The sequence below is a fragment of the Protomyctophum parallelum genome (genome assembly GCF_964188405.1).
Source record: "Protomyctophum parallelum genome assembly, chromosome: 8".
Taxonomy (NCBI): domain Eukaryota; kingdom Metazoa; phylum Chordata; class Actinopteri; order Myctophiformes; family Myctophidae; genus Protomyctophum; species Protomyctophum parallelum.
This window is the reverse complement of record NC_139703.1, coordinates 30,183,327-30,211,309: the sequence shown is the minus strand read 5'-3', so window position 1 is coordinate 30,211,309 and position 27,983 is coordinate 30,183,327. Positions and strand designations below refer to the sequence as shown.

Here is a 27,983-nt window from a genome sequence, read left to right as displayed (position 1 = left end):
AATTAAGTCCAAATAGAAAATCTACAAACACTTTTTGAACACCACTGGTATAGAGGAAAGAAGATCTTTAAACACCTGCTGTTATATGGTTTTTATTATAAAAAGGGGTTAATATACTTTATTTACAGTATATATCATGCTGTGACATATAAAGCAAATGTAATGTAATAATAAATGTACGGTGAACCCTAAAATGAGTTAAGGCTTAAATGCATATAAAATGGCAAGAAATGTTAATATGTAAGTAAAATGAACATTCCAAAAGAATGAATACTTAAACAAGGATGTCTTTATGTAATGATACTTGAAACGCAGAGCAATTTCATCATTAACTTAAACATATTTTTTCATCAATTGGTTTACTGACGTTTTGGTCTTGCCGTTACATTTTTACTGTGCATATTCTAATTAAGTACAAAATGGACAAAAGGTACAGTGCATCATTCGATGTAATAATAATAGTACAATATTTATAAATATTAGCATGAACTTTGGAAGAAAAGGGGGTATAAAAACAATATTACATTCCCGGGGACTCTTGACCAGCACACATAAAAGATGATTTATTTTTCCATTTCTATTTTTCTATTTTTTTCTTTTTTAACAAAGAACACAATGTGATTTAAGAATGGTAGCACTTATAGGAAAGCATATGCTCTCATGTTCATCACATTAATATTAATACTAATACTGGAATGTAACACTTGGAGAATCTCGACTCAGTATTGTTGAGTGTCTTGGTGCGGCTCACACCAGTAAGCCAGGCTATAAAGGATTTCTATCCTTTCAGTGCTCAGGTCTTTCATTATCACTACATGGCAGTACTTAATTAAGTGAGTTCTAACACTTTTAAAACTTGATTCAAGAAATACCAATTCCAGATTAAATTTGCGAACTCACAAGGATTGCCGTAAGCATTTTTGCTTCTTCTTCACACAACACAACAAAATATATGGTTGAGAGTAAAAATATTGACAAATAAGTATTCAAGATATCGACATAAAAGTGGCACAGTTTGCATGAATACAATTGGTATATTCATCTTTATGGTCACTTATCCTAGCTAAAGGAAGACACGTTTTCTAATGCAAATATATATTTGCAAAGACTTGAGTAAAGACAGAAAAAGGACTTCTGTATATAAAAAGCAAAAATGATCCTTTTTAACACAACAGTTCAACATGTTACATGTAGCTGCCTGGAGCATTAACTATTTTTAGTTGTAGTTAGACAGAAGACTAAAATAACCATTTTGGCCAAAAAAACTTCTGGCCTGAAAGTGCTGAGAAAATCATCTTTGGATGTCCCCAATAATTATCATACCTGGCAAGAAAGCAAATACCCATTAACCACTTTGAAACTGGCCCCTCTATTTTGGGAATGTCATTATAAGCAAAAATGTTCACTAATTTTCACATTTTCCAAAATAGCAACAACACATTGCAAATGCGACGCATTGTGAGATGACTATTTTCGCATGACAACATAAAATAGGGCTTAAGTGGTTAAAAAAAACCTCCCTCTCCACAAGGTACAAGCACAATCTCACCATTCTTTTCTCTGACTGTAGGGTGGGAATGCCAGAGGGGTCAGGACGGGGAGGTCTTTTTAGATGAGGGAGATCCGGATAGGAATGTTGGGGGAGTCCGTCCTCTGCTGTGGAGAGTGATGACTCACCAGGTGTTCCACCACCGTGTGTTTGGACATGTGCTTCATAAGATAGGTTTCCTGAAGAATGGGAGAGAGAACAGCCGTCGACATCAACACCTGCTGCCACCCCACAAAGTACTTTTCAGTAAACAATTTCTCCGGCCACAAATTTATACTATAAAACAGTTTAATACTATAAAAGATATGACATTTTTTAAATTAAATGTAGTTTATGCGGCTCGGGGTGAGAAAATATGACTTGTTCAGTGTGATGCAAACTTTATATTCCGCCATACGATGGTGTAGCTGAGCTTGTAGATCATGTATTTTCAGCACCCAATACTAGTGTATCAGAATCAGAATTTATTACAACTTTATTGTCACTGATGCTGAGTACCAAGCAGGGATGATTTATAGTATGATGAATTAATCGGTAGCATAATCGGAAATATAAATGCCATATCGGTATCGGAATGATCTAAAAAATAATAAAGATTATTTCATCGGTTTTCACCAGATTTTTTTTTTAAAACATTCTACATTTAATTTGTGTACTCATCTCAGTCAGTAGTCATTCAGTTGTGAAAACAGACACTTGGAAAAGAGTATAGGTTTAACTGCAAGGCCACTGAGCTGGTTACACAGGGGTAAAACAGTGGATGAAATTTGTTTATCCATCGTTTTTGTTGGTAGAGCATCCACTCAGGATTTGGAAGAGTCTCTATTTGATCCCTGGCTCCCCCTTGTATAAAGGGATCGAAATGTCCTTGAGCAAGATACTGATCTGCTCCGGATGAGCCAGTTGGTGCCTTGCATGGTTTCCTCCGTGAATGTCATGCACAATGTAGGCATGTCTGCGCACTACTGTATATAAAAGCACCATTTTACAATCTTATTTGACCATATATATATATAAATATATAAATGGGGCTTAACTCACTGAAGTGTACGCTCGACCACACATGCTGCAGCAGTACGCCTTGGCGTTCTTGATAGCGTGTACAGACATGTGGATCTGCAGTGAGGCTGAGTCTGAGTAGGCACGGTAACAGTTGGAACACTTGAAAGGCTTGTCTTTGTTGTGTTGTCTCTGGTGAGACTGTTGCAGGGAGAGAAAACACAATTACACACTCTGACTCATACGACGCCACAAAACCTTTCGTTTTTAGAGGGATTTGCAGCACGTCTAGTCTTACTGTTTCACAAAAGCCCACAGGTGCATCTCATATCATTAGTCAGCTGAAGTAGTGAATAACATGAACCGTTGTACAGGTTGAGAAAAACAATGCACACTTTGCACAGTGAAGGGAGAAGAGGCAGAATGGCCCCCTGACAAAAACGATTTACCTGCAGATTAGAGAGCTGAGTGAAAGCTTTTTCACATCCTGGATGGAGACATTTATAAGGACGGTCTCCTGTGTGGATTCTGAAGGAAATGGAAACAGTGATACGATTTTAGCCAAAACATTACAGGCCTTTTACGTTTAATCAAAACAGAGGCCAAAGACAACAACCTCTCAGCATCTCATCATAAATGGCTCCACTATTCGCTGATTCAGAAAAGATTTTCGCTAATCCTAGCAAGCTTAAGATGCAATACTGGGAGTTTCCTTCCATGCAAGCAGAAACATATGCTGTGCTATACGCATGATACAACACATAGATTTAACTTTGTTGCTACATTCTTGCTTAAACACTGTAATTAGTGAGCACTAGCCTCAAATGACTTTACTCTGTGTCGGTGACAAACAAAGAATTTATGAAGTGCAACTTTTAAACATCAGTGTGTGACTGTAATTGACTGTGTATGGATCAGATCACACCCAAAATCTGAAAAGTCCCAAAACATTATCAAATGGTGAAGTAGGGCTAATTTTGTGAAAGGAAGCGGTTTATTGGGTAACGGCTGTCATGTTGTTCATGGGATAGTAGTTCTTATGGTAGTTCTCCATTTAGACTGTGTATGCCATTTTGGCCTTAACAGGTGATCTTTTTTTTTTTATATATATATTTTATCCCACGATTTTGTAACCCATTTTTCACCCCTGTGTCAATCATCTAATGTGATCCTGAGCTCTACACACCCTCCACCAACCTAGTCCCCATATATGGGGGACAAGGGGAGAGCAACGGACTTGAACTCATGATTCCTTCATGCCTGAGTGTCCAAGTTGCTCCTTTACACCTGACAGGGGGGAGTTTCCCTGGTTGGACGTAGCGCGTGGAAGGAACACGTTATTGACTGATGACGTGGAGGAGGAAACACGCCGCCAGCACCCACAGCGTCCCGAGCGGGAATCGAACCCAGGACCTTCTAGCTGTGAGGTGACAGCACTACCAACTGTGCCACCGTGCCCCCGAACAACAGGTGACATTTTAAAAAACCTTATTGAAAAAAGAAAACAAATCCAAAAAAGCAACCTAGAGAAGTGTTAAAATGAGGAAAAAGATAAGTTCTGTGTAGCACCTAGTTTATGCTCCATTGTATACCAGATATCAAGCTCACAGTGTCGCACTGTAAACTCTGTGACATGCGTAAGCATTGTGAGCTTGTATATCGTCTATTTTTGGCGTGCAACACCGTTGTACGACAATGCAGCCTTTCATAGTTTTGATTTGATGGAATGTTAGCATTTCTCAGAGTCCTTGGGAATTTGATACACTTGAAACAATTCTGACAAATGGCATGTCTCCGTCTACAATGTATTATCTCATGATAAAGCAAAAGGTGAAGAAAAAATGATAAACCAGCACATAAACAATATTGTTCTAACGCAGAACCATACAAACCAAGACTATGATCACAGTATAGATTTTGTGATAGAAACTGGAATAATGAGTGTAAATAAAAATGAGACCTGGTGTGCTGCTGTAGATGGGAGAGCTGGCGAAAACATTTCTCACAGTAGGAGCAGTGATAAGGTTTAACACCGAGGTGTATGCGGAGGTGCTGGGCCAGATATGATGAATTGGCAAAGGTCTTGGTGCAGTGAGGACACTTGTGGGCCTTTGCTTCTGTGTGGATTTTGGAGTGGAGCTGCATGTCTGACTTGGAGAAGAAGGTCAAAGGGCAAACTTTACACCTGTCGGGAGCAAAAAAACAAACAAAAAATAAACACACAAAGCAGACACATAAGCACGCACTCATTATTATATTATAAAGTATGTATACAGAAATTACAAATGAAACCAAATGGACCCTTTGCTTTTCACATTACTTTCTACTAGTAAAAAATTTAATCACGTGGATCTCGAACTTCAGGTGGCCAACCTGTGACATCAGTCATTTAAACACATTCAGTGCCACCTGTTGGACAGAAAGTGTTGTGCAGGTGCCAGAGAAAAAGGACGAATAAAATAATAAATAAGCGTGTGCGCTCTGTGTGCACGCCAGATTAAAGGAGCATTCAGTGATTTGGGTGATTAAAAAAAACCTCAGTCTGCCCCGGTAACAAGATGTGCACATGCATGCACTACAGTGGGGGGACACTTTTTCTTCTTCCAATTTTTTAATAAAAACATAATATTACGTTCTGGCACAGGAGGGTTGTGCTGCTAAAACGGATTAAAACGTTTTGGCACAGAATGTGTGAGATAAGTCACTGATGACATACTGCATCTATGATGTAGGACTCCAAATTTTGGCAAGGTTTCAGTAAAAAGCAAGTCTCTTGCACACCTAACGGCGACAGGTGCGTAGGAGAAGACCAAGCGATGGCCCGACGCACTGAAAAAGGAAAGATCTCCCGCACACCGTCTTCAAATGCAGTAAAAAGGCTTTTAATGGGAAATCACAACGTTTCGGTCTATAATCAGGCTATCTATATTATTGGGCAAGGTTTTAGCCTAATTAGAGCCCTGTTGACTTCCATTATCAAATGAAAGTTAAATATTAAGTATAAATCATGTGGGAAAGCAAATAGTGGAGGTACTTCTGTGGCCTACTGGCAGAGTGCACAAGAAGGTTTGGGCTGAAGGGTCCATCGGTTTGCAAGATTAGCTCCAGCCACTCCGATAGCGGCTAGCCTCCTGCAGAGCAAACACCATGAAAACAAATTTGCCAGCCAAAGGGAACATTGCACTTGTCTCTCCTACCTGTAGGTTTTTTGTTTGGCTGTAATGGTAACACAATTGTCGTTGCCTGATGCGAGGATGGGATACGGCACCACTAATAGAGGAGAAGACCCGTTCTCCGCTTTTATCTTTTTACGGCCTCGCTCCTGTTTGGGAGGAGGACCCAGGAGCCCAGCAAGGCTGCAGTTGCTTTTGCCAGGATCTAGCCCATTGATGCAGGACAGCCCTGAGATGAAGTGAGGTGAGGGCCCTCCACAGAGCCGGCCCTGGCTGCTGGAGGTGGGCGTGGTCTGGGTGATGACCTCCGAAGGGCAGAGGTTACCGGTCCTGGATGCCAGTGCCACACCTGATCGATATGGAGGTGAAGAGGGAGGGAGTCATTTATCTGCCATCCCTGTTTTAGGCTAGTCATAATAATTTGTCACAATATTCTTTTTGGAAAAACTAAAAACTGAACTGTCAATTCCAAAATCAATCAATCAAAGTCAATTCCAAAATCCCAATATTAACCATTAATGGCTTAATCAATAGTCAATGGGGGTTAATGAACCATAAGAAAAGCATGCAAGCGTGTATTCTGTTATCCATCCACATAAATGTTGCCTCAAACAGGCAAAAGGTGTTTTTTAGAACATTTAAATGTCAGCTTAAAACCGGTTTTAAGCTGAACATACAGTAGAAAGCTTAGACTACGCCCACAACTTTCAACACTGAAAGAAAAGAAAACAGTATGGGCGTGTTAAGGCCCGAACACAGCAAGCTGTCTTGTACATGTCGAGCGATCAGATTGGGATGTTAAAATGTGTTGAAAGCTGCTGCAAACACACTGCCCGTCACATAGAGACAGGTAATGTAATCATGTAATTCATGTGTAATGAACGTAGTTTTTGTTTGACAAGACAAGTGAGTTTTGTTCTTGCAACTGTGACATTAAATGTGATTTTCTAATGGTCAGAATTAAGTGCTTTCCATAAAATAATGTGAAGTGCCAGTGATTAGGTTAACAAGTGAGCTCCCTCTCACTTTCTTTCTTTCTACCTCTCTCCCACAAAACTTGCTACAGGAGCTGTGGCAGCCATTATAAATAAAAGGATGTCTGTCATCTCAATCGATGAGTGCATTCCATAAAATAATTGAATCTTTGAAGTGTCCTCTCTTTCTCTCTCACTCTCTGAACTAGCTCTCCCTCTCAGTCTCAACTCCCTCCTCCCCTCTCTCCAACTAGTCGGCTGCCGATTTAACTAAGCAAATTTGATGACTCAATCACGCAAACGGCTGACTGCCACCAATAGCGCCATACACAATGACACTGCAATGACACAAACCAATGTTTCCTTACAGATACCAACAACTTTAAATGTATGTGTGTGTGTGTGTGTGTGTGTGTGTGTGTGTGTGTGTGTGTGTGTGTGTGTGTGTTTCTATGTGCAGGGCATTGCTGAAAATGAGCACCTGTGCTCAGCTACTTCCCTGGGTAAATAAAGAATTTAAAAAGCTCATAGCGCGCCACTGAGTGGCACTACGAGCTTGTAGGTCTGCTATTTTTGAAAAATCGAAGAACGGCTGACATAGAAACATAGCTTTTTCAGAAAACTGTCATTTTCAAACAGACATTTTTAGAATCTGATCTCAGGTCAGAATGGGTTAATAATAGCTAAAGGGCAGCTACAAGTTTGTAAAAATAATAATTGAAATAGTACAGCAAGAGTATAAAACATTAAAGCACGGCCCAGACTTCTGGCCTAGCGCTTTGGGAACTTAGGTTCCATTGCAGCCTGACAATGCTGTGTTTGAGTCCCTATCCCGACCACCTTTGCTGCGTGTCACTCCCCGTCTCTCTCTCCCCATTCCCTGTCTGCATAGTATATTCCATCAATACATTTAAACAAAACAGAAGCATTAGAATATTATTGTACATGAAATATCACGTGACGTGGCATCGGAAAAAAAGAGTGTATACAAGACTGGCATACTTGCCGAATACCGATACCAGCATTTTCATTTTCAGTATCGGGCAGCTTTTCCAATACTGGTATCGGCACAACTCACATTATGCAACTGATTTTGGGGCTCAGACTCTAATTGACGTCCCGGCATCGGTCTGGTGCGTCAGGGCCTTTAAGGAGAGGTATATCAGATTCTCACACGAGTGTGCTAAAAAAAAGAAAGTGTGCTTGAAGCCTGTCCCGATGAGACCCCTCTTCTCTATAAACTAGTTATTTAAATTAGAGCACCTCATCCTTCTTTGTATCTCTTGCCTCTATCCTTGGATATCAGACAGCTCTGGACCGAACTGTGACATGATTACATTACCTGAAAGGTGGTTCACTCTAGACGACGGTTGGTCGATGATTTGCCGCAGATGCCAGTCTTCCCACAATCCTCTAGCTTTAATAGCCGCCTTATCGTCCAGATTCAAGTTGACATCTCCCAGAATACGTCCTGTAATACACCATTCATACCCCCGCATAAACAGTTACACATTGTAATAACATACAGAAAAACGTATATATATGTGTATATACAGTATAGTATATAATACAGTAGGTGATCACATAAATTAGTTTTCCACAGGACTGGAGGTGGAGTAATAAGTTGGCACAGAACGGACATAGTATGTATGTATATACAAAAACATATCTGAAGTATGGGTATATTTTATGCACGTCACAAAGCACACCAAGGTGGGTTGATTGGGTGGGTTCATAGATATAGATATGAATCAACGATAGTGGAAAGGTGGATATTCCGAGAAACACACCTGTGACTGAGCTGGAGGCGGGGCGGGCGTGCAGGGCGATGTCGGGCTGAGACTGGTTGTGGCCGCCGTGGAGTCCCGGCGGTGTCATCTGCGGCACTTTGGGAGCGGACATGGCGTGCTGGCCTCCCTCCGTCTGCTGCGTGGGGATCAGTAGCTGCTGGGAGGGGGCGTTGGTGGGGGGCAGGTGTGACGGTCTGATCTTCTCTGCCATCAGCTGCTCCTTGATTTTATTGATCAAGACTAGGTTATCCAGCTTGACAGCCAGGAAACAATGTAGAATAGCCATCAGTTCAGAGTGTCATTCACGCTACTCTGGTGCCCTCTAGTGGACACTACTTGACAATGTATCCATGGATTAAAGCAAGAAACCTAACCTGTTAGGCCAAGTGAGTCCTAATATGCCACTGATATACTATGCGTTGTGTCCCATAAAAGATTAGCACAACATGTAGAATTATTATGTTTAGGTAGATGTTGCAGATTGATGGTGAGATTGAACATGCATTATATATTGCTGTAGTTAGACCACTTCAAATGCTCTTTAATAAACGGGCAATTAGCTATCTACCAGCTTAGCCTATTTTTGGTGCATGACATGCTTCCACAGAAGACATGCTGACTTCTATGGAATACAAATGACTGAATTCAGTTGTGGTGAGTCGTGACTGTGTGTGAACTTTAACCCATGTGTGTATCCAGAACTCCCTTGAATGTTCCTGAGGAGCAAGAACTATCCTACTGTATATGATACCCCATAGTGCTATTCTAGGGCAAACATTTTGCAAGAAATAGCCAATAGACACCTTAACAGACGACGTCACACTGATAAGAAACAGCATGTGTGCGCATTCCGGCAGCACAAGAACCCTGCCTCTCATAAGATGCAAAGGAAAAGTTCTAACTGCACTCACATGCAATCGAGTCCATAGGGTATATTAAAGTGGTTAAATACTGCACGTAAAATAAGAATCACACCCGTGTGAAGTGAGTGGTGCAACTGTGTGTGGGTCCCCCGGGGGGTCCCCGGAAGTTCCAGACCCACAGGATCACGGCCAGGGTGCCGGCCTGGTTCTGGCAAGCCGCCCCACGTCCAAAACGGTAGAGAAATGACAGAATTACCGTGTGGGGGTCCTTCTACTGTACCCTCTACTGTACTGTACCGTCACTGTACTGTACTGGCACACCCGAAATCATCATATATACAGTTAATATGTGCGTGTGTGTTTGTGTGTGTTAGGTTGCACAAAGGTGGTGAAAAACAACCATGCTATTTTCGTGCTCATACCCAGGCACCCAGCTACCCAGCCAGGCACACACATAGCTCCGTAAGGGAAAAAAATTCTGTATGCTTCCGTGGATCTCCTGCCCAGCGTGATAACATGCACAGAACATACACAGAAACAGTGTCTCTCAGTCACTCACCTGGCTAGGCATGGCAGTAGGTGGAGGCCAGAAATATGGATTGTTAAAGCGAGGTTCAGCCATCCTGGAATCAAGAAACAAGATGGTGGGATCTACAAGCCTTGTAGAACAGCTATTTTCAGCAAAAACAGTAAATGACACTAGTAAATGGCCCAGAAGGAATCCGCTCAACCACGTATGGGGTGTAAACCCTATACCTCGTTGACCAGAGTCCCTCAAGGGTCTATACCTGGCACCCCCCCCCCCACCCCCATCTAAACTCTTTGTGAAAATAGACAATCTTCAAGCTCACCACACATCGCGTTGTGAGCTTGTACATCAGCCATTTGTTTCTAACTGTTCTGTCCAGAATAGCAACGCTAAGGTTCATGTGGTTAAGTGATCTGGCATGGCAGGAGTTGCTCACAGCCGCTGTTACTGATACCATAATGTGAGATGATGTCATGGGGTATTTAAAAATATATATGTGTGTTTTGTTTCCAGCCACGCTAAATCTAACTAAAAAATTGCAAAGTGTGGTTGCCACAGTCGCTTACATAGGCCCCTCCCATTGCCAGCCAATTACAATGTCACGTCACCCCTGTGATCATGCATAACTACTTCGGAGGAGATTTATCTCCCAAAAATCATGTTTTTGCGACAAACGGTAAAGGGCCCCAGCACTATAGTGTACCCGCATACGGCCTGTTTTGAAACCGAATATACAAAAGATATTTTGACACTACTTTTCTTTCACTTAAAGGAGGAAACTGATGACAAAAAGATACAAAAAGAGAGAACTATGACTCATTTCGACTTCATGTTGACATATCCGTGGTGCAGTAGATCATATCATGGAGATGCGGTCTGGTCCCATTTAGACCTGAAGACATTTCTGCAAATGTCAGTTTTCTGAAAAGCCTATGTTTCTATGTCAGTCATTCTTAAAGTTTTTAACTATAGACCAGGCCATTATCCTAACACTTTGTCTGAGTCAAAACTTCATCAGGGTTGCCCACAGATAACAAGAGGCAAGACGTTCTTAACCACTTAACCAACCCAGCTTCCCTAAACTGGGCATGTCATAATATGTGAACAGTGCACATTCTGCCAAAATAGCGGTTCTACAAGTATCTATTGTATGGATGGACCATTTGCGGCAAAGAGATTTGGTATAGGGAAGGATTTGGTATGGACCCCCTGGAGAACAGAATTAAAATGATCAATCCACATTTTGGCAACCTTTTCCTCAGGATTTCCAACTACACTAATGCATGATAGCCGTTTGTGTGTGTGTGTGTGTGTGTGTGTGTGTGTGTGTGTGTGTGTGTGTGTGTGTGTGTGTGTGTGTGTGTGTGTGTGTGTGTGTGTGTGTGTGTGTGTGTGTGTGTGCATGATAGCCGTTTGTGTGTGTGTGTGTGTGTGTGTGTGTGTGTGTGTATACTGTATATATATCTGAAACACTTATTATCTGTTAAACCGTTATCTGAGAGAACAGAAATGCTCAACCAACAGGGCTCAGCTCATAATCTGCTGTGTGACTGACTCCTCCTCTCCATATAGGCCCCAAAAGACAACCTCATGTCAGGGGAAACGAGAGACGTCACCTCAGAATACAACATCAACATGACCTGTCAACTGAATGATACGAGATGCGTCTAATCTCAATTGCTGAGGTCAGTAAATCCAACTTAATGTACAGTTTTTATATAGAAAGATAGACCTTTATTGATCCCACCACGAGGGAGATTCAGTTGTCATTGGCAGTACTGCACAATGACAAAAAAGGGGGAAAAGAAAAAAGATAGTACGAATAAAGTAAACAATAATAACAAAAATAAGAGTACAGCGATAACGTAAAAGGTATTAGGAATAGGGTACCATAAACAAAAATAAGATTTTGTTTCATTCATAATTGCTTGGCCCTCTGCACTTGGACCGACTTCAATAGCACTCAGAGCAAAGATACGTTACATGATATGGACTCTAATAGAAGACATTCAAGAAAAGGCAATACATTTGAAAGGAAAAACATCTAAGTAATAGTTGATCAATCAGATGTTTTTTTCTTGCTAGGCCTACCTGTCTCCAAGGCAGAGAGAGTTGCTTGCTCATAAAGCCGTGATCTTAATTTCTTTCTTTCCATAGATTTTCTGTCTCTTTTTTTTCTCTACCAAGCCTCGTGAATTTCTTTATACGACATTCTACATTGTATGTCTTGGCAGCGTTGACCATACCAAAGTCTGTTTGACTTAGCAGAAGCATAGCACAGTACATTTCTAAGAGCCAAGACAAACACAAACGATAGGTCCAGGCATATGAACACAAACCCCAAAGAATATTTCTCTAATGATGCCAATGGGTGTCAGTTTCAGGCTCTTTGCCTCTGGGAAACAAGCTGAAAAGTCAAGATAGTTGGCTGCTTCTGATATGACGTCTTTGTCTATTTTTTTCCCCTTTGGGGGAAGGGGGGCATATTTCACTTTTGTTTTGTTTTTTTTAAGTATTAAGTACACGTTTACTATGTGAAAATAGCTGGGTGGTCATTGTATTGGGGCCTATGCACCTATATAGCTCCTGATTGTGAGACAGGCCAGGTGTATCGACATTCGACAACTAATACAAATGTTTTTAAACACACTAGTACAGTATGCACTATGCATTACTTAAATTTAAATAGCTTTTCATACGAGATTAAAGATCATAAAATGAAATAAAAATGTGAGGATCATTGTATAACCTTGTCAAGGGAACATGGGTCTAAGACCCCACGTGTATTTCCTGTCAGTTAGCCTATTGATATTCACAAACACTGCAACAAGAAATAAACTTGGACCCATTTACAATGTTGTCAAGTTACTTGTAGGTCTATTCTAAATAACAATAAAACCTTTCAACAATATGTTATGGACATGCTATAACCATACCAAATAGTCTAAACCATGTAGCCTATAATTAGGTTAATGTTAAACAATTCCTGAACCATTGGCAAAGAGTATTTGATTTTGAGTACGAACTGTCGTCCAAGTCGGAAAGGAAATGTTATTTTAATTAGCGCAATTTTACAAGATCACAAATTCACAATCATACTGAAATAATAGCATTTAAACGAGGTGGAAGGGCAAAACGCTCTGAAAGAAAGTTGGATTAACTTTTCCTTTCTCCTATCAGAAAGCATTTATTACGAGCTTTAAAAGAGACAGCTACAGCTAAAGACTAATACATGACATCTAAATAAACTGATCGGGAGCATAGCTACAGTATAGGCCATAGGCTATCCTCATCCTCGGTGCGTCTGTCTTCACAGCCTCTCCCTGCACATTCTCAGACAGTTTATTAAAAAATGTTCAGACAAAAGAAAAACAAAAATGGCAGCCCGTCTTATTTTTATAAGGACAGGACGCCATATTCTGCAGATCCGAAATTATAAGGCACATTTATTTGCCTGACAAATTCGAATGGTCGCGGTGCGTTGGGATGTGCCATCCGTTTATTTGCATTAAGTGTACGGATGATTGTTTACTTTGATTTGCAGGTTTGAATAGCCCGGCTCGAGGAAGAAAAAAAAACCTAGACACTTCCTACTACAACAATCATCATGCCTTGCAAAATGCATTGCGTTATTATTATGGCAACTGCAGTCCCGTACGTTTACTTAGGCTACAGGGAAACCGCTTCGTGGCACATAACACAAAATTGTGTTTGCACAATAATGGCAAAATACTGTCTTTTTCAAATATGCTCTAGAAACGGTATTTTTTTATTAGAACTTTTTACGACTCAAACAGAAACGATCAAGAAACGACATTGGAATGCCGTGCATCTCAGAAAAATGTAAACGAATTGCATCCAGTAGTGCACACGTACCTGAACCTTGGATATAAGATGTATTTTATAAATGGTTAGATTGTTCTTTCTGCTTGCTTCTGTCGTAGTTCAGACCTTCCGGGTCGCCTACTGTTCACTTCTGGGTGCTGCAGGTAGAGAATTCGAGAATTCAGTGAGCCGAGATATTTTTAACCCATTTTGTTTTTCCAAAGTATACCAAATATAGCTAGATTAGATATGTTTTATATAAAAACTGTAGGCTGCTGTGCAGTATTGAGCTATAATAGACGTTAAACGTGTGCAGTATTGTAAACTTACCATATTTCATATACAAGGCAAAGGATGGATGTGGATATGCCATACATGATCAGATCTCTTCCCTGTAAACATCAATGATCATACACTATATCCAGTTTAAGCAATAATAATAGCAACACGAAGTGTGAAATATGTGCCTTATAAATTAAATTATTATATTTTTCAATGTAATTCATATAAATCCATGTCATAGCCTATCATTGTAATATAAGCCAGTATAAAATGTTACTGACATCATAGCCATTATATTCCTTGAAAAAGGGGGGGGGGTCTGTAGTATGTGATGTAGTGAATATGGCAGGTTTGCGAATATTTCTGTTTCTAAAAACATTCCTTTCACATTTATACAGCATCAAAATAAAATGTAACTAATATACATTGATTTATACGTTGGCTATTCAAAAATAGCAGATATAAAAGCTCACAGTGTGTCTCTTTGTGTAAATCTGCTATTTTTTAACTTGAAGTGTAAAATGCTTTATAATATATATATATATATATATATATATATATATATGCTATATATATTTCTTTTTTTTAACACAAAAGGGACATTCTTTACGCCTGCCGCGGCCTTGCAGCGCAGGCGTGTGTGGCAAGGCCGGCAATAAGTTGAAGTAATAAGTTGAAGTAATAAGTTGAAGCAATAAGTTGAAGCAATAAGTTGAAGTAATACGTTGAAGCAATAAGTTGAAGCAATAAGTTGAAGCAATAAGTTGAAGCAACTTATTGTTTATGGTATGCTATGCTATCCACAACTTTTGAAGTAGAATTTTGGGTAACACTTGCAGATAAGGTTCATGGAAAATGATTAACTAATGCTTAACTAATGTATTAGTTAATCATTATTTCATGAACCTTATCTGCAAGTGTTACCGAATTTTGTTTTCCAAATGAGCATAACAACATAAAGAGTTCTGATTGTGAATCCGAGTGGTTCTTTAAATGGGCACAATATTTTATTATATTGATTTATATTTATATTAGACTTTAAAAACTCAACATTATTAAACAATCAACTATAATAGTCTACTGAAATAGCAGGCTAACCTATCCCCACATCAGCAGCCAAGATGTGGGCTCTTGGGCAGGTATTAGAAATACTACTGACATGACATCTTGTAAAAACACGGATAAATAAGATGATAAATAATATAAGGTCCCATACCGAATCGATCTCAGGAGATGTTTGGGTCATGAAGAACTGAAAATGAAGAACACGAAAAGATGAAATTACCTACCTAGGTTCCATCCTGGAGGCAAATCTTTCCGGTGATAAAATGGCCACCAACGTAATCAAAAAAGTCAACCAAAGAACAAGATTCCTATACAGGATCTCCTCAACAAAAACACCTTGAAGACCCTAACAGTAGCCCTCGTACAACATTTCTTCGACTATGCATGCACCTCCTGGACGGTACCACAGCACCTCTAAGGCCCTTAAAACAAGGCTCCAGACTTCCCAAAACAAACTGGTCAGGCTAGTACTACTTGGCCTCACTCCCCGAACCCACCTCACCCCTGCCCACTTTGACAGGCTGGAATGGCTTAGGGTTGAGTACAGCATTTTGTACAGCATTTTGCAATGGGTCTGGTCCACAAGATTCGATACATCACCAAGATAATGCATGTACCTGTCTAAATACTTCCTTAATGTCAACGAAGTCCACACCCACAACACCAGAGGGAGTTCAACAAACCATGTGCAACCCAGATTCGGCACAAACAAGGGTCTAAATTCATTCCGCTCCTATGACACCAAAATGTGGAACGCACTACCAACAGTCATTAAGACATGCAAATCCAGCTTGACTCCTTCAAAACTGCTCTCAAAGGGCATCTACGGATGGCTGCAATTCGAAACTGGCCCCCGTAAAATCTGAATCCCCCCACCCTTTCCCCCCCTCACTGTATATGTTTCTTTTCCCTTTTTACCTCCTCTATGATGATTTGCTGTTGACTATATAGTTGTTGTCTCCACCAGGCCGAAGGCATGTGGGGAGAGTATGTTTTGCACTCCGTCCGTCCGTCCGTCCGTGTGTGTGTGTGTGTGTGTGTGTGTCCGTCCGTGAGCAGCTAATCTCGGCCACCGTTAACCCGGTCGATGCCAAATTTTGCACACACACTCCCTGGATGCCAACGATGAACCTCTGCCCCAAACTTTCCAGAACGGCCTGTTATAGCGCCACCAGGAGGCCGCTTTGTGCAAAACAAGTTTTTGCACAGTACACCTACAGATTTTGTCCAAACATCACGCAAATTGGTACACAGTCTCTCTAGAGCCATTCAACGAAACCGGTCTTTCAGATTTCTCAGACTCCATCCTGATTGGTTAAGATTGGCTTCCAAATTTCACAGGAGTGCTCAGTTTCAAACAAAATGCTGCAAATCATGAACACATCGCGTGATTTCCGTGAAATTGTGCACCCACATTCCCACTAGGCCGAGGACGAAATGCCACATGAACAATTTCAACTCAGCCTCAAGGTGGCGCTATAACTGGCCGGAAAGTGTTTTTACCTCTAACTGCAGATCTGTGGATAACTTTGTATGCCAACTCCCTAGAGGCCAAGGAAAAACCTTTGCCTGGAATTCTGCTCTTTATAGCGCCACCAGGAGGCCGACATATGTAAAACACATTTTCTATTATTACTCCTTCAGATTTTATCCAAATTTCACGCAAATCGGTATACACTATCTCCATAGTCATGTGATCAACACGGAGCGGCACCATTTCCCATCTTCCATCCTGATTGGCTAAGATTGGCTTCCAAAGCTCACACGATTCGTCCATTTCGAAAAAAGCCCACAAATCACAAACACAGTGTGCAATTTCCGTTAAATTAGACACGCACATTTTCACTAGGCCGAGGACGACATGCCACAATTTATTCCTCAAAATCAGCCTCACGGTGGCGCTATAACAGGCCAATTCCTGTTTTTAGCTATAACTGCATCGATCTGTATACAACTTATGTATGCACACATGGAAAAACATTGTACCTGCATCCCTCCAACACGAACCTCCGGCCCAAATCTTCCTCAACAGCCTGTTATAGCGCCACCATGAGGCCACAACCTGACCTGCCCTGGTGGAGACCTGTGCCGATTGGCACTTTGTCTAGTTTATATTCGTACGTCTCTTAATTTAATGTTTTGATGAATTGAAAATGGTGGACCCTATTGTAAACAAGTGTAATGCTTTATGGTGTTGTCCACTCACAGTTAACAGTTTTTTGTACTTGTACTAATTCTGCAAACTGTTAAGAAAATCAATCAATCAATCAAACTGTGACACTACTGTAATGTTAGGTTCTTCTGTGATCTTATACAGTATATAAGTAATGTTTTCTGTGCCATGCGGCACAGAAAAGTGGTTCCCAAACTCTTTCATGGACACTAATTAGCCCGCGGACCCCCATTAGAAAATATATACCAGCGACACCCATAAGAGAAGATTTTTACGCAAGTACCAGTTTGACATGCATTAGTAATAGTATACGGACCCCCATTTAATGGCATTTCTATCTCTGGGACCCCCAATTCATATTGTAAAATCAATGTTAATTTAACTCTGATGGTCCATTTGGTTCCATTTGTACACTCTCAGAGTTACAGACCCATAAGGGTCCATTTGGTTCCAAACTATCATTTAGCTGGGGACCCCCTGGAACTCCCTCTAGGACCCCTGGGGGTCCCCAGACCTCACTTTGGGAACCACTGGTTTAGGCTACTTTAGGTACTGTGTGCCTCCCGCTAGAACAATTGTGCTGACTTTAATATTTCCTGTGTTTTGTTCATTATTGTTAAATTCAGTGTTGACGTGTAGGGGCTATTTAGGAAAATAAGGAACAAACTGCATAATTTAATTCTCAAATAAGGGACGATTCCCTTCTGTTTAAGGGACGGGTGGCAACCCGGCCAAATACATAGCCTACAATCATAATCATTGAATTTGGTGGTCCTTGACACAGAAAACTTGTGGGTGGGTGCCGTGGCACTTTGATAATATTTGGAATTTATCAATGAAATTTGCACTTTAATACTTGGTGTGTTGAGATGAGATGAGAATAAAATAGTATGTTTATACAGAGTAAGTAAAGAATAAATAATCTCTCACTCACCTGCACCTGGTAATGACTGTGACACAGTCCTGTAGCTGAAAGGTCAGAAGGTCAGTCCTTGCAACCACAATGTTTCCAGCCAGACAGGTCTAGTCCAGAATGCCACTTAAGCACTACAGTATATACTTAGTTGTACAACAAATAGCGAAAATAGTTGATTGAAAGATTTAGAAAGTTTTTGCCTATAATGCCATGTTGAAAGTGGTTATCACTTAACATACCTACACCCGCACAGTATAATTGGTATGAAGTGTAACTGAATATCAGGTTCAGGTTCATTTATTTGTTTGTCCACGTGGGGCGATTTGGTTTACAGCAAGGCATAACACAGGCAGGTAACATGAAACACAAAAACACAGTAAAAAGGCACATAGGCCTAGTACATATAGAACAATAAAACAAGATGGCAGTTCAAGGTATCAGTGTAACATTATAATTCATAACTTATCGCTGTTTTAGTATCCACACTTAAACCCATTAAGACCTGAGTTTGATTCTACAAATGTTATGTTATGGTTATGGCTAAACTTAACTTAAATAATAATCACTATTATGGATCCATAAAACATTTATTCAGCTTTTGAATGCATTAATTGACATACACTATTCAGTGATATATTTTCTGCCTATTCAGGCCGAAACCGAATAGGCCGAAAATGCAATTTTTTGCCATTTTCTGCCGAATATTTTCTGCGGACGAATATTCCGTGCATCACTAGATGAGATATACTTTATTAATCCCCGAAGGGAAATTGAAGCGATACAACAGCATAATGTGACACATAAAACAAGCTGGACAGTGGACACACTTGACCAGGACCAGACCATAAGGTCCCGTAGTGGTGTTCTTCTTCCGTCTACAGTACTAGTCGACCTACAAGCTCACAATGCGTCACAACGTTCCCCCCAGAATAGGGATGCTGGGGTTTAAGTGGTTAAATGCATATATATGCAAGTATAACAATTATTTTCAATCTGTCCTAATGGAAACAAACTTTCCTCATGCAATACTGTGGATGAAAAGGTTATTTACAGGGTGAACTGAGCCAAAAGGGTTTGAGAACCACTGGTGTACACTGTACAGCATGAGTCCCATGCAGTCCCTCATGGCATGACTGATATTTACAGACAGTGATATTATATCTAATCCTCTCAGGAGGAGCATCAGAATGAACAGACCGCAAAGCTTTTACTAATATGCTCTGTGCTGAGTTCAGCAGGAGATGGCAGCAGTGTGTCGTAAGCCGTGTGATCACTTGTCTTGCTATTTCAACAGGGAGAGAATGGCCAGGTGAGTTGTTTATAGTGTACTGTATATAGATAAGCAATCTGTGGGGGTATATATGACCTACTGAAATAATTGGCAAAACACTAAGATTTTAATAACTTTTTGTAAAAAATAAATAAAACAATCATGGTTTTGAAACCATGAAAAAGAGCTTTTGTGATATCAGTAAATATATTATACTTTGTTTAGTTCCGTTGATCCAAGCTGGAATACAATCGATTGATGCTTTGAAAATGCTTTCAAGAGGGCGTTTGTCCAGAAAGGTTTGGGAACTGCTGTAGTAGATTTGTAAACTGAACAAATACAAATATTGCCAGAATAAACCTCTGCATGTGCAATGAGACATTGCCAAAAACTGTTTGTACTTGTGCACAGTGACTGCACACAGAAAATACAGCCATTCCTCGGCTGCTTTTGGCTACTTTTCCTGGAAAAATATGAAGTTAAATAAGAAATCATACAACGAAAAAGCCCATGATTGTTTTCCTCTAATAGCATGTAAATAAATCACCATATAATTGCCACACACACACACACACACACACACACACGCACACACCAGTGTTAAGGTAGTTAGTTGTTGGACTGGTTTTGCAGTATTCTGTACAAACAACCACACCCTCTGAAACACACATGTGCTCTCTCTCTCACACAGGCCAGGTGCGAAGTGGAGAGACAGCCAGGGGGAGAGTCTTGTTAACCTCAAAGGGGAGGGACACAGGGGAAGAGAAGAACACATAGGATAAAACATTTGACTCATTATTGACATGCTGCACTGGAGGCTCCAGTGACCACAGGTAAGGGCAGCATTGAGCATTCACAACCATTTCTTACTGTATGTAATATGTCAATTAACCTGTTTGTTTGATTGAGGTGTGGTGTGGTGTATGTCATTTTGATGTACAGCTTTCATAAAGCTATGTATGTCACTGTACTGTACCGTTAATGTAACTTACAGAACTGCTCTGGTACAGTATCATCAATGTTCAGAATAATGTGTTTGGGGTTATAGTTTGCATACTTAGGTACTTTTACCTCCACCGGTACACCGGGTTCCAGCAGGAACTGAAAAGGAAAATCTGCAAATGAAATTTACAACTTGATTTTGCATATGGCTGTGGGGAGGGACAAAATGTGAAAATGATATCCGTGAAATAAATGCAGACCGTAGTTTTTGAAAGATGAATCTAACATTATTATTTAATAGTTTGGTGTGTGCGTGTGTGTTAGTCCTTGGGCCAAGATCCCAGATTTCACATATCGGTACCAACTGGGGCGGCAAATTCTAGTTGTGATTTTGTTTTATTCCTATACATCCCTAGATTAAGTTTTGATATGTGATACACATTGCTGACTATACCTTTATAGTATTTGTCACCTCTTAAAGTAATAGACTGCTGCTGTTCAAAACCGAGAAAGTTTCTTCCCTAGAAATCATCATAGACCCGATTGTCGGGTCTAAATAATCGCAATGTATTTTCAAATTTAGGACACTTTCATATTGGTGAAGGTTTGTAAAGACTGTGTAATAGGGCCTGGTTCTATGGGGTTATGCTTCATTTGCCCCTGGGCCGTCCGTCGGTCAAGGAACATTTGACAGGAGATTTGAAGTATAGTTACTGGCAACTTTGCTGAGGTTGTAGGCACAGGGTGGTAAAGTACAGGCATACTGTATATACTGTACAGGCATCGGTATGCAGTATGGAATGGTCTGATTCATCTTCAGTGTGAGCTCATTCTCTATGGGTTTAACCAGCCAGTTGGACTCCAGTGACTGCTCAACACAGCTCCAATCTGGGTATGGAGAGGAGTTGCTTGGGTGCAACTCTGGACTGTGCCAGGGGGAAGGACAGAAGGACTTGGCCTCGACTGTCCTCAGGGTTTAGCTCGGTGACGGAGCCTGCAGGCACCAGCTTCTGGATCTCTGTGCTGTAGGCTCTTGCATGCTCTGGATCTTTAGCCAGTCGATGTTTTAATAATAATAAGCCGAGGCATGTCTCCCTTGTGCAGAAGGGGCGTGGCATATGGAAGAGGGCCCCTGTGGTGTGTTCAGCTGTGGCTGCTGGATCATGGTGCTGTGGAACAAGGGGTTTGCTGGCCCGTCTCTGCGTCCATGAAGCTTGTTGTGTGGAGACGGGAAAGTTCCCAGGCTGTCGAGGGGTTAGCTCTCTGCTTAGCTGCCAGGGTTGGTGGCTGACTGCCGTCCTTTACTGGTGACGCTTTGCGGCTGCTAGCAGACATCACATCTTTTCAAATTAGAGACTTCCTGTTCCAGTTAGAGCTGTTAGATCTCCACTGCATGATGCTATCACATGTACTACTTCACAAACTGGTCTGGCAGGTGTGATGATTCTAAAACCAATATTCATAAACAGCTATAGCATATAAGAGTGCGCTTAAGGTGTTAAGAAACCTCACTCATATCACCACTGTAACATCCTTCATAGGTACAGTTTTTTTTTTCAGTCATTGAAACGGCTTAGCGGGTATGTCTGATGCCATGCTCATGTTGTCCAGGGGTAAATGGAACATTCAGCTCGAAGGGCCAAATATTGTAGAGGTTTTGTAAAGGACTGTAAGGGGACTGGTTCTCAGATTTCAGATTTTAGGGACAGCCCCTTGAGATGCAGCATCTCATTTTCAAGAGGGACCCATAAACAAACAAAATACAAAAAAGCATACTGTACACAAATACACAAAACATACAGTACACAGATACAAACGGATATACAAATACATACATATGTAGACAAATAGCTTGCTCACCCAGGAGGTGGACGCTTTTCAGACAGGGCATTAGTCCGACATGCATCCGCATGTTAGGAGATGAGGTGGGTTGTCATTTGTCGGACCAATGACTTGTCTGAACTACGTACTGCACCAGTGCACCCGCTCACCCTCATCCACCTACCCCACCAACCAGTTAATCAGCTGTTACACAATGGAGATACGGTCATACAGTGCAAATATTTCAGTGTCATTACTGGTTACTGTCAGGTTAGAAGCATAGACAAGTTGAGTCTAGATGTGAATATAAGGAGATGGATCTAAGAGACAGAGGGAGATTGTTCCAATCAAATGGGGCTTTGTAGCAGAAAGACCTCCGTCCAACCACATTGGAGATTTTGGGGATTTAAAAGTAAGGGTATTGTAGATGTCTTTAGTGGATATGACAGGGATATGGGAGTTATGCTTCATTCGTCCCTGGGGTGTGGGTCACTCTCGACTCAGGACACATTTGACAGGAGATTGAAGAGTATATTATGGCAGCTTTACTTAGTTTGTAGGCACATGGTATTGGGGGTTGCTATACTTTGGTCCGACATACCATTGGTCCGATCGACTACCTACCCGGCTCACCCTAACCATAACCGTGAGCACGGGGCAGCACACCTAAACTGTTGAGAGCCAGAGCGGCACGGCCCTGGCTTCAGAGATGACCCCGTGTGTCACAACGAAACGAACCTACAAGCCACCCCCGCCTCCTCCCCCCCATAGGAGACAGCAGGAGTGGAGCAGAGGCGGCAGTCATCGATACAGAGGATCTTACCGAGGAAGGAGAGGGTCGCAGGGACCCCCACGCTACCCAACTCATGAGATGACCCGTGGGAATATGGACGGAGCACTCTATCGTCCCCAGAGCCAACCGAGATGGGCCTACGATGAAGGAATCCCTAAATCTTCACCTACAAATCATCCAGCCGTGTTGGCGCCCCTGAGGATACCGCCACAGCCGCCCCAGCAAGCTGACTGGCCGAGCCATGGGCGAGGGCCTTCTCACGCTACGGCCGACCCTCCTGCACAGACTGGATGGATTTATGTTGGTTAATGTGAAAGTGTAATGGACGCTGCCTATGTCGTATGAGACAGGGAGTGAGTGCGTACTGCATAGACAGACGAGCGAGGTGATTAGAACTGACAGGAAGTCAGAGGCCCTCTCCATGCAGCAGAGAGAGGGCAAATAGAGATGTACCTACAGCATATATTAAACCACTGTTAAAGGCCCATATATGGTAGAAAAGTAGGAACTGTAACGTTTAGCACAAATTTATGCTTAAGGGGTGTATTGAAATGTGACTATAGAGACGACACGTCCGGACGGGCGGGGAAAGTTGCATGCATCAAGAGTATAAATGTATATGTTAGAGGGAGAGATCTCTCTCTTTCCTGGTTCACCCGAGCTGACAACTTAATACAGATTTTTGTATTGTATACTCTTTTTTACTTTCGGGGCTTTGTGCCCCTGTGCTATTTTTCTGTAATGAACTATTATGGATATTAAACAACTGTTACCTCTATTTAAACGGTTTAGTCTGACTCCCATGCATTCTTCCATTTAAAGCTTTTGGTATTTTTCCTCCGCCGTTTCCTCTGAATTTACCCTGTTTGGTGAGTACTGGTGTGTAAATAGTTATTTACAAGACACAGTAGTAATCCTCTCAGTCCCTGATCAAAAGGGACGTGTTTTGGTGTTGCCGGGGAGCGCATCACTTGGTTGAAAATGAATATACCGCATGATGATTGACTGTCGTTGACACTAGGCTGCATTCTTGCAGGTCACACAGTTTGAACGTATATCAGGGTACTTTCAGACCAAGCCTGCAAACTAATTGGAGTTAGCAGGAGAGACTGGATATTCGAGAGAGAGGCCTCGCTTGAGAGCAAGCGGGGGTGTCTGTGTAAGCGTGCATTGCAGTAACGAGAACTCTGTCTTAAAGTATGATATCACGATTCTAGGTTTAGCTCTATGAGGTGGTGGTCTCTAAACTAAAGAAATGTTGGTTTGTTTCAAATTAATGTAATTCACAAAGAGAGGTTGGTCACAAGTAATAATTAATTTTATTATTGTACATTCAGGCCATGACACAAAGAGCAATGGTACTTGTACTCTAAGGTATTAATACTTAGGTAACTAGGCAGACAAATAAATTAACACCCTCAACCAGTTGTGTGGAGTAGCGTACACACTGTACTGGGGTCTGGGGGTGCGCACGGCTATAGATTTGGCCGCGGGCACTCGTCATAAACCTAACCCCAAACCCTATCCCGAAGACCAATGCTCCTTCGAACCAATGATATGTCGGAGTCGGACCAAAGTATGCTCCCCGAGGCTACCACAGGCATGAGCTGCAGAATGAATGATGGGTTGAATGAGTGCGAACTGTGTTGAACTGAGTGTTGAACTGAGTGCGACTACGAATGACTGTGTCACTGATTCCTGAAAGAACTGCTCCACCACCAACTAATAGGCCACAGCCACGTTAGTGTATAATTTATAAAATAGCAACAGTGCAACGTCCGAAAAGAGTGTTATATGGCATTTAACATGCTATTGGCTGTCTGTGTTCTTTTTGGAATTAATGAAAATCCGCCTAAAGAGGAAAATAACAAAATCTAAAAATAAAATCTAAAAATCTACTACATGGAAAGGCTATCATATTTTAATTTACTTATATTGATCCTATAAACAATTTAGTATAGGTAAGGTTTTGTCGCCCCAAGTGGTACCAATATATGATCTGGCCCAGGACTATGTGTGATTATTTTGGGGTGTGTGTGTGAGTATGTGTGTGTGTGTGTGTGTGTGTGTGCGTGAGTGAGTGTGTGTGTGTGAGAGAGAGAGAGAGAGAGAGAGAGAGAGAGAGAGAGAGAGAGAGAGAGGCAACCTGTAATGTAACATTTAGGGCAGAAGTGCAGTCCAGGGTTCACTCCCTATTGTACACAAAAATATTGATCTGCAGCCATGGGTCAAAAACATCTGGATAACACACACCCGACACCGCGTGTAGAATAATTTAAAAAAGTCAGAAAAGATCCTCTCGCTCGTACAGTGAGAGTACGTTTTGTCACAGCATGTTTAAAGTTAAAATAGTAGGGAACTCTGCTAAGCGTATTGTTAGCCGAGTTCCTCGCATTCCAGGGATCTTCTGCCCCGAGGGGGAAAAAGGAAGAGCCAAAAGTGGATGAAGTTTGTTGATATATAATTGCTCTCTGTCCTGTGGTTTTGTGTTTTGTGTGTGTTGTCCCATGCAGCCATGGATGGTGTGTTGGAGGGAGCTACTGTGTTGTGTTTATGTAAGCTTGCCTGCAGCCTTCTCTTCCTGCCCTCAGTGACCGCGTCTCTCAGTCCAGTCAGTTTCTGTTGCTGTTGCCTGCTCCTCTTCACAGACTTTCTCGTCTCAGGTAAGAGCTTCCCTCCATGTCCTTCTTGGCGAGCGACATGCTCATACAACAACTAAGTATTTTATTGTTTTTCGCACACATTGCATGCATCCTTTGATTCCATTTTATTATGTTTCTCGCCCTTTGTTTTATCTTTGGTGACATACAAAAGGCTTTGCAACTGTTTAAAAAGTGCTATAAAAATAAGGTTTATTATTATTAAAGATTATTATCGTCTTAATTCATACAGTACTTCTAACTGTCCTGTGGATCGCTGAGACCTGGCTACCTGATCAGTCCCTGTCCGGTGACTTCAATGCCCTCCGCATCCTGCTGTTTCTCTGCCGTACATATGGGGCAGTACTGGTCTTGACCCCTCCTCTGATCGTTGTGGAGTCTGTTGGGAGACTTCTGTGGCCCCTCGCTGAGGCTGGTCACGCCGCGGACAGGCAGGGATGTGAGGGCGCTCCGACACCATGTTCTGGCGCAGCGAATGTGTCTGCGGATGCGAAAGAAGGCAACGTCACCGCCGACGAAGAAGAGAGAGAAGACGAAAAATGGCTGCAGTGCCATGCTGTTTGCTACCTGTGCTGTCTGACGGTGTGGGTCGTCTCCGCCCTGCACGTGAGGCGGGGGTGGAACTTGGAGGTGCTGCGGACCGCTGCCTGCATGTACACAACCGACTCAAACACCCTCCTTGTGTGCCTGCCAAACCTGCTCACCGGCTCCTGGCCGAACCTCATGGAGCCCTGCTGGAGCCTGGCCTTCCTGGCCTTCCTCTCCCTCCTGTTGCTCCTGACCGTGGGCATGGGCCTTCGGAGGCGGCGCCGGGCCTGTCGCGCGCCGACAGGCCAGCTCGCGGAACCACACGCCGAGAACTATTACGGTGGCTGGTGGTGGCACCTCGTTCCAGGCCTCGCCGCGTCACCCAAGCCTGCGAGCGGTGGGACTGTTTGCGTGTCAGTGTGGGTGTCAGTGCCGGGACCAGAGCCGCCTGTTGTTGACCCGGAGAAAGCACACAACAGCTGCACTGTTCACAGGTCATGTTCCTGGAGCGGCATGCAGATGCCACCGCGTCACCATGGAGACCTCGTCCTCCTTTCATGTGTGGCTGCAGACGGGGGAGGACAGGAGCACAAAAGGACAAAGGGAGGTATACCATTGACATATTGCACAGAGCAACTCACAGACCCACCATACTGGAGCCAGTGTGGGTGGCAGCAGAGGGGCTTTCCCTGCCTGGGGGTGAAGATAATCACAGGGTTGGTGGGTGTGCTCTCTCTCTGCGTGCTGCCTCTGAACCTCAGTGTGAACGTTCTACTGATACGAACCATAGAGTGTGTGCTGGGAATGGCTATGAAGTCCTTAGTAGCTCCGTGGAAAAGACAACAAGAGAAGGTTCTGTTTCTCCACACATAGGCCTACTGACTGACTGGAAGCTCTTTATGCTGTGTATATGGATCATCTCATTAATATTGCATGTATGCAGTATGTAGACAGCTGGTCTACCTATCAATACTGGTTTAATAGAGTGTAAACAAGCCCTCTCTAAGCAGCTATTCACATGTGTCAAGTAATCTGTGGAAAGCCGCTGAAAGGTGCTGAGAGGGCAGGTTGAGGCGCGTGTGGTGCCTCCCACAAGCACAGACACTAAACACTGACTAAGACTGCAGAAATACTCTTTTTGAGGTTTGAAATGCATCAGATTTATATAATAATAATAATAATATCTGGGACTTATATAGCACTTTTCTAATACCCAAAGACGCTTTACATGTGTGTGGTGGCGGGGGGGACGACATGAGAAAATTACAACTTTATTTATATTATAATTGAACAGTGGTTCATGGGAATGCTATGTTGATGAATCAAATGCATAGGACCACAATGCATGTCCCCATGCAGGACTTCTTTCTGTTATCCTTTTAGACTAAATGTCTGACTAATAAAGTGATCAATCAATTACTTCGGTTGAGATTGAGCCTAATTCTGGCCTCCTATATTGTGTATAGGTTTGTACAGATTTATTTTTTTGACATTTAGACTTTATACTGATGATAGGTTCTTGGTTTACCTATGATCCTATAGATTACTATTTCCATGCATTTGATGTAATTACATTGTATTTACCGGCTTACTGTAAACCACAATAACAGAACATGAGTGAATAAAGACGACATGAACTGAAGCCGTGTCACAAACTTTCTTTGTAGCCTACATGTGTTTATCGCTTAGGTTACGGAATTGCTTTCAAAGCACTGCGCGATCATGTGCACTGCAGTGCAGCCACAAGGCGGTAAATTGAGATGTGATGTAACTGGTGAAATTGAACCAAGACAAAACCAACTCAGACATCTCTAATGCACACGTTCACAAA

General features: G+C 42.0%; 2 protein-coding genes across 10 annotated transcripts; one reads left to right on the top strand and one right to left on the bottom strand.

Annotated features, from left to right (window-relative positions):
- Positions 1-76: 76 nt before the first annotated feature.
- Positions 77-13,860, bottom strand: znf362a (zinc finger protein 362a). 7 transcript variants are annotated; one of them, XR_014569657.1, is made up of 10 exons: positions 13,754-13,860; positions 9,908-9,971; positions 8,486-8,738; positions 8,038-8,166; positions 5,746-6,070; positions 4,509-4,733; positions 2,998-3,076; positions 2,591-2,749; positions 1,550-1,728; positions 77-1,323 (listed from the first exon to the last, which is right to left on the bottom strand). XR_014569657.1 is itself a non-coding variant. In XM_083771615.1 (10 exons), exons 3-10 carry the CDS (start codon positions 9,968-9,970, stop codon positions 1,609-1,611), a joined length of 1,353 nt encoding a protein of 450 aa, XP_083627741.1. In that variant the 5' UTR covers position 9,971; positions 11,610-11,655; positions 13,754-13,860; the 3' UTR covers positions 77-1,608. The 7 variants fall into 7 exon arrangements, 6 of the variants coding, with proteins under 6 accessions (XP_083627741.1, XP_083627743.1, XP_083627745.1 ...); XM_083771615.1 differs by adding an exon at positions 11,610-11,655 and having other exon boundaries at positions 77-1,728; XM_083771617.1 differs by adding an exon at positions 11,610-11,655 and having other exon boundaries at positions 77-1,728; positions 8,486-8,705.
- Positions 10,847-27,783, top strand: LOC310863351 (uncharacterized protein). Of its 3 annotated transcripts, XM_083771621.1 has the most exons (5): positions 10,847-11,195; positions 11,287-11,562; positions 20,100-20,241; positions 25,478-25,627; positions 25,857-27,783. In XM_083771621.1, the coding sequence occupies exons 4-5, from the start codon at positions 25,480-25,482 to the stop codon at positions 27,023-27,025; spliced, it is 1,317 nt and encodes a 438-aa protein (XP_083627747.1). In that variant the 5' UTR covers positions 10,847-11,195; positions 11,287-11,562; positions 20,100-20,241; positions 25,478-25,479; the 3' UTR covers positions 27,026-27,783. The 3 variants fall into 3 exon arrangements, with proteins under 3 accessions (XP_083627747.1, XP_083627748.1, XP_083627749.1); XM_083771622.1 differs by lacking the exons at positions 10,847-11,195; positions 11,287-11,562 and adding an exon at positions 19,364-19,447; XM_083771623.1 differs by lacking the exons at positions 10,847-11,195; positions 11,287-11,562; positions 20,100-20,241 and having other exon boundaries at positions 25,117-25,627.
- Positions 27,784-27,983: the final 200 nt, after the last annotated feature.

What these genes read in the sequence shown, in the direction of transcription:
- LOC310863351 (XM_083771621.1), top strand. Translation starts at nt 25,480, where the DNA reads ATGGATGGTGTGTTGGAGGGAGCTACTGTGTTGTGTTTATGTAAGCTT. An exon ending in CACAGACTTTCTCGTCTCAG is followed by an intron (nt 25,628 to 25,856) that starts GTAAGAGCTTCC and finishes TAATTCATACAG; the next exon opens with TACTTCTAACTGTCCTGTGG.
- znf362a (XM_083771615.1), bottom strand. Translation starts at nt 9,970, where the DNA reads ATGGCTGAACCTCGCTTTAACAATCCATATTTCTGGCCTCCACCTACT. An exon ending in TAGAGTGAACCACCTTTCAG is followed by an intron (nt 6,071 to 8,037) that starts GTAATGTAATCA and finishes CATATCGATCAG; the next exon opens with GTGTGGCACTGGCATCCAGG. An exon ending in CTCAGCTCTCTAATCTGCAG is followed by an intron (nt 2,750 to 2,997) that starts GTAAATCGTTTT and finishes TCCCTGCAACAG; the next exon opens with TCTCACCAGAGACAACACAA.